This window comes from Austrofundulus limnaeus, unplaced genomic scaffold, assembly GCF_001266775.1.
Source record: "Austrofundulus limnaeus strain Quisiro unplaced genomic scaffold, Austrofundulus_limnaeus-1.0 Scaffold9, whole genome shotgun sequence".
Classification (NCBI taxonomy): domain Eukaryota; kingdom Metazoa; phylum Chordata; class Actinopteri; order Cyprinodontiformes; family Rivulidae; genus Austrofundulus; species Austrofundulus limnaeus.
Window position 1 is genome coordinate 3,201,575 of NW_013952411.1, and position 6,237 is coordinate 3,207,811.

Sequence of the window (6,237 nt, forward strand, 5' to 3'; positions counted from 1 at the left end):
GTGCTCTCAGACTTTTTGTGGAGATCCTCAACAGCTGCATGGACTGTGATGAGATCCAGTTTAAAGAGGATGGCAGCTGGGCCCCCATGAGGTCTAAGAAGGAAGTGCAGGAAGTCTCTTCAGCCTCTTATAACAATGGCCTGGATGGTGAGTGTGTGTTTGTGTTTGTGTGTACATGGTTCTTGAACCCACTGTTTCTAATGGGGACAAAAGCCCAGTCCATATTGGGGCGGACATACTGTTGGTGCGTCCTGGGTTCGGTTTAGGACTAAGGTGTGAGTTGAGTTTAGGTTAGGTTTAGGGTAAAGAGGCAGAGTTAGGCTGTAAAAATTACCTGTAAATGAATGGAAGTCAATGCAAAGTCCCCATGAGGATAGAAGAGCAAACATGTGTGTGTGTTCTAGCAATTTGTTACCTTGTAAGGCCCATTTTTCCAAAATATACTCCCTTAAAAGCCACTGCTTCTTAAACCAGTTTTGGGTTTGGGGTTAGGTTTAGGACTGTGATGTGAGTTGAGGAGGGGTTAGGGGCAGGGAGACAGATTGTACATCACATTTTGGTTAGAAGGCTGGAAGCAACACAATTAGGAAAGAAAATGTGCGTTTTATCTCCTGTTTTTGTCTTCTTGCGAATCGTCAGTTTTAATTTGGTAAAACATAAATCAAACTTCTCAGTTTRATGTCAGTTTCTAACACAAACTTAGAGAAGAAAAGATGTTTCTGCACCCTAAAACGCCCTGACAGGACGCTGCAGTACTTTGTTGTTGTTGTTTTGCACTTGGCCAAAACAAACGGAGACATCCGTGCTGCTCTGCAGGTTCCTGTCGGACATCTGAAGACTCAGCTCAGAGGAGCTCCTCCTCCGGCCACGGCGACAGCAGCAACGGCAAGAAAGTGGAAGTGATCGACTTGACGCTGGACAGCTCCTCGGAGGACGAAGGACCGGAGTCGCCAGCTCCTCCGCAGCCTCCACCTCTCCCGCCTCCTATCAAAAGAGCGTGTCCGTCTTTGTCCCCGAACTCGCCTCCCATCGTCAACAAAGGGTGAGAAACCACCAGAGTCTGTAAATTTATCTTCTCACGTAGTTTACAGCTTGTTTAAAGTGAAGCTCAGACTCAGTTTAGGTGAGTATTAACAGTTCATCACTTTCACACTTGAACCCACAAAGTGACATTTATATCAGTTTATCAGTAAACTGACAGAGAAATGTTGGTGTTGGATGAGATGCTGCATCCTGCTGCACGTTAGTGTGGACACATGGTTTAAGTTCAGAGCTTAAAAATTAAACGAAATGTTTGGCAAACCTTTTGGGATTATAAATATGGCTGGGCATTTTTCAACTTTTGAATGTTTCGTATGCAAAATTTCACATGATGAGTTTCATGGAGGAGGGTGAGTGATTGTTGCCTCATCACACGTGTTCCATAAGAAATGAATGGTGATGCCGACTCCCATGTGTCGAGCCCGTGGGTGTTGGTATAACACATATTTTATTGTTTTACTAACACACGAGTGTCAGCTAAGGCTCAAGCCCAAGTCAGAACCCTGAGCGGCGTTTAATCATGCTGGTTGTGCACCTTCCTTTGCACAATCTTATTCTTTTATTAAAGTTAAGACACACTGTAGATCACTGCAGCACACTGTCCATTCATTTATGCACACAATACTTGTGGATTCTTCCTCATTGGTGTTGGGGTGGCTCCCTTGCAGGTTTTTTTCGGCAGCTACTTCTTCCCGGCAGTGGACTGGGTATCAAAACTTGGAATTGAAATTGAAAAAACTCTTCCAGGAGAATCGACATGTTGGTTCTGGTTCCAGTCAATACTCGAGACTTGATGCCCAATCCTAATTAAATCATAAAAGTTTTTTTTCTTTTAGTTTACAAACCAGCTTGAATGAAGAGGGTGGATAACTCTCTGAAGCTTCAACCGTTTAGTTAAAATTTATTATGACTAAAAGCTTCTGCTGCTTTATCTGACTTTAATGAGTCGCGTGTTTCTGTTCTGAGCTTTGTGTTTGGGCTCAGCAGTGGATGTAGAATTCAGTGTGACTTTTACATTTAGTGAAAGCCTACAGTAATTCTGTTATTTATTGCCTCCTCGTCTCCACTGCCCTGTCTGTGTACCCATCAGCAGTGTATTGAACCTGCACCACCAGGCCTCACCTGTGAGCCGCACCCCCAGCATGCCAGCTATGGATTCCAGCTACATCCCTCCAGTCCCCCCACTCATCCAGGACTATAGACCCTACTACCACACCCCCAATGACCTATCAGGTAATAACACAGCTTGTATGTTAATGGCAATCCTCAATAGAGTTTTATCGTGGATAAAAAAGTTGAATCGAATGCAATAATTTTACAATCCAAAGTAAATTAAAGGAAACTGCACAGCACCCAGAAATATTTATAAATATCACAGTAAAAACCTGGGAAAGCTGAAACTGTAGTAGTTTTAACATTCAAAATGTATTCTGAAATGTTGCCTTTTGTTTTGTTCTCACTGCTTTTTTTATTCTATTTTTAAAGTGAAATCTTCTGTTTATTATTGCCATGTCACCATGACTTCAACTGTTTTATTTACAGCTAAATCTGCCTCTGCTTCATTTCCAGAGTTGAATTTCTTCTCTTTTCTTCAAGGAGACAATCATCAGGTACGTTCACTGCTGCGCAGCGTGGTATGCTGATAAAATCTGCCCCTAAAGGCAAACATTTCCTCTCTAGTAACAACAAAAACAAACATTTCCTCAGCAGTAAGTAGAGAAATAATTTTAAAAATATGTCTTCCTGCTGAAGTAACTAATTAAAAAAAATATTTTAAAACCTGACGGTAGGTGGAATTTTCCATAAAATCCTTGGAGTACACAGTGTTCCCTTATTTTTTTATTTATTTTACTGCTTGTGGGTTTTAGTTTCCTTGAGCTATTTAAGGAGTCGTGAGAGCAAAACGTTTGACAAATGAAAGTTGTCCAGTAAAAGAAACATTTTTTCATTTAGCCTGAGTGATAATATTTAGCTGCTGTGGCTATAAGATGTCTGCRTCAGAGATTTATGCGGCCAATCCCATGCCGTGACAGGGCTCTAGACTAACTTTTTGCACTGGTTGCACTGGTGCGCCTAAGAAAAAATGTTAGGCGCACCAGCACAAAAGTTAAGTGCACCCAAATTTTCAACCACATCGCCTAACATCAGAGTTTTACAGGATATTTTTTTAATCACTCTTCATTAAGGCAACATTAACTCGAAAATAATTAATTAACAATTTAGTAAACATGAAGTTCTTTATTTAAACCAGAATTGTAGACATTTAATTTACTGAAAAGTATTTAAAGTGATAAAATTCTAAATGCAAATGCTTAAGGGCTGAATGTCTTATAGACATATTAAACATTTCATGGTTAATTTTTTTAGACATCTGCCCCTCAGATGGACAACTATGGATCTTTGGCCTTCGATAAACCAGAATGATGAACAGAGAATAAWGATTAATAACAGAAATATTACTGATATTTATTAAAAGGTTGTGCACATTTTTTTAAATAATAACATAAAAGTCTGCAATTTCATCATTAGTTGAATCTTATTATCTTATATTATTTCACTTAAATATCTAATATGTCTAGTTTTATCCTCCTGAGACCCAGAAGAACCTATTTCAGATACTTGGGGTGTAACTGTGGTAAAGTCAATTAAGTGCAAAACCGGCCTGCCATACACGGGAGCTTCCTCGTCCTGCTCAAATGATCTGCAACGCTCAGACCCTGACTGTTAAATTAACAAGATGGACGAGCGAGCAACCGTCCACATCTTGTTTTCATCTMCAGCTAACGAGAAAGAACTGTTTTAGACTCCGATCTGGTTTTAAAAAAAAACTTCGGTTGTTTCGCTACACGTGCGCGCACACGCGCGCGTGTGTGTGTACAGATTTTTCTTCATGCTGGATACAGTTATTGACCATTTCCCCGGTACACACAGCCTGGTGAGGTTAGGGTTTGGGTCAGGTGTGTAGCCTACCTGGGAGGTTATGGTTGGCTAAATTTTTGCAAATGTTTAAAATTTCAAAAGTTATTCATCAAATGTGTTTACGTCTCTCATTTTGCCGATTAATTTTTTTTTTTCAAAATACCTAAATACCACCTCCATCAACTGCCCAAAACACACCCATTGGAACCGGACTAGAACATCAGTGGAAAACCAACCRGTCCGAACTGTACCGACCCGTACCTACACCGACCGTTCCGACACTACACCATGGAAAAGGGGCATAAGTGGCACTAGTGTCCATAGATAAGCAGGTAGCTATGAATGTATTTGGGGGCATGGTAACTATAAAAAGCTCAATAACTGTCCTCTGTGTAGACTGATGGACATAAAATAGTGTGGAAATGACCGACCCTTTGAGAGGTCATGGCTGATGTTTTCTCCTTGGCATTGTGCCAACACACACCTGCGTGCTCAGAGGAGCAAACTGACAAAACGCCTGGTTTTACAGCTGTGCTCACACTAATAAAGATCATTAATCAAGTTCATCTGATTTAGCAGCACTTGGTTTCTTTAGCTTTAAACTCCTGTGAGAGCAGCGGGATTTGGTTTTTCATACAGAGTTTTGTCATTTTGGCCTCTTTATTCAGCCAATCAGGAGCCAGCCCATTAATCTCTCTCCTCTCTCATCCTGCAGCATTACAACATGGTCATGGCAGCAGCAGCTGCCGCCTCCAGCTCGGACGACCACGAGCTGCTCCTCAACCGCTTCATGCCCTACAGCACCTCCTCGTCTGCCTCCCAGCTGTTCCTCGACCAATCGGGAGCCGCCTCAGCCACGTCGCTGACCGTGCCGACCAACGGGGTGAGCAACTCAGCCAGCGGCCTGGTGTCGGCCAGCGGCCTCCGAGACGCTCATTCCGTCCACTTGTCCTCGCACGCCGGCTCGCACTCCTCACACACGCATCCCGGCATGGTGGCCAGCAGGAGCAGCGCCGAGGCGGCGGTGGCGGCCATCTACGGCGGGATCCCTGACGTCATATCGCTGGACTGACCCGAGGCGAGTCGGAGCGCCCTCGGCTCGACTTAAACGCAGTAACAAACCCAATCACACGCAGACCGCAGGGCGAGGCTTTGATCCAGAAACTAGACTGGCCCCTGAGCCTGCCTGGAGATGAGCACTAATTAAACCACGGGCTGACTTCAMTTTGAAGGGGACAGCTGTGGACGTTGTGTTGTCCTCAGACCAGACGACTTGTCCCGCCTGTGAAGCCCACGCCAACTTCTTTCCTCTCACCAACTCTGCACAAACAGCGAGGATGCTACCTGAGCTCAAACACAAGGTTGGAAGGTTCTTTTTCTAAACAAAACCCAGGAGTGGCACCATGTACAGAGAACAAAATCTATTTTCCTCTTTTACTTTTGTATGTTTGAARCATTTTCAGTCTGGTGAGCTGCTTCAGAGTCGTTTCTATACAGAGGACTGAGTAGGGTCTTTTTTCTTTCCTCTCACTAAACGCCTGTCGCCATGTTGTCCTCTCCTCTGAGCTCCAGTCCAGTTTCATCTCTCTGGCATTAATTTCCATTCTCTTTCCTTGTTCTCTCCTGCTGAAGCTCATGCTCAGAATTGTATTTGTTCAATGACACGGACTTCTCAGTTGCTGAATTTGCAGTTTAATCTGTGCTGGTAATTTTATTCTGCTTCTAAGTTATGTATTCTATTTAAACAGGTATATATGCATTCCCTTTGACCTTCAGGTTGATACTGTGGTCAGTGTGCAGGCAGAAAAACTACCTTTTTTTTCTGCCATTCTCACTCCTTGTAAAAACTCTGCCGTCATACAGCTTTTATGAAATGAAACTATTTATATTTGCCAATTTAGAGTTTTAGCTGGAGGTGTTTTTGTTTTTTGTTTTTTTGTTTATTTTTTTTTGCACAAAGCCAAAAAAACAGGTACTTATGAAAGAGATCATAAGAATCAGACTGCAGTTGCATCCAGTGCTTTCAGTCAAGTGTCCATTTCTTCAGGTTCAGTCTGTTCCTGTGCGTCTCGTCTTCTCAGTCGACTGTTAAAAACACATTTCYAGCGAAGCCGTTTGTGGCGACATCGGGTGTTTTTATTTTATTTCATTTACAGACACAGGCATCCGCAGTGTGTGAGCGTGTTTAAACTAGTGGCTGTCAGAGTGCGTGCTTTTTGAGAAGCTTCAAGTTAACGTCTGTACTCCTCGCTTGACCTCTGCCTCTGTGTTTGGACC

General features: G+C 42.9%; 1 protein-coding gene across 2 annotated transcripts in view; it reads left to right on the forward strand.

Annotated features, from left to right (window-relative positions):
- Positions 1 to 5,960, forward strand: part of LOC106512962 (E3 SUMO-protein ligase PIAS1) — a 76,577-nt gene extending 70,617 nt beyond the window's left edge. Inside the window, exons 9-13 of one of the 2 annotated variants that reach the window (XM_014001541.1) lie at positions 11 to 147; positions 817 to 1,042; positions 2,132 to 2,274; positions 2,611 to 2,651; positions 4,676 to 5,960. In XM_014001541.1, the coding sequence (XP_013856995.1) occupies positions 11 to 147; positions 817 to 1,042; positions 2,132 to 2,274; positions 2,611 to 2,651; positions 4,676 to 5,032 (904 nt within the window). In that variant the 3' untranslated portion in view covers positions 5,033 to 5,960. The remainder of the gene's footprint in view (positions 1 to 10; positions 148 to 816; positions 1,043 to 2,131; positions 2,275 to 2,610; positions 2,652 to 4,675) is intronic. The other variant, XM_014001542.1, reaches the window with a different exon arrangement.
- The last annotated feature ends 277 nt before the right edge of the window (positions 5,961 to 6,237 follow it).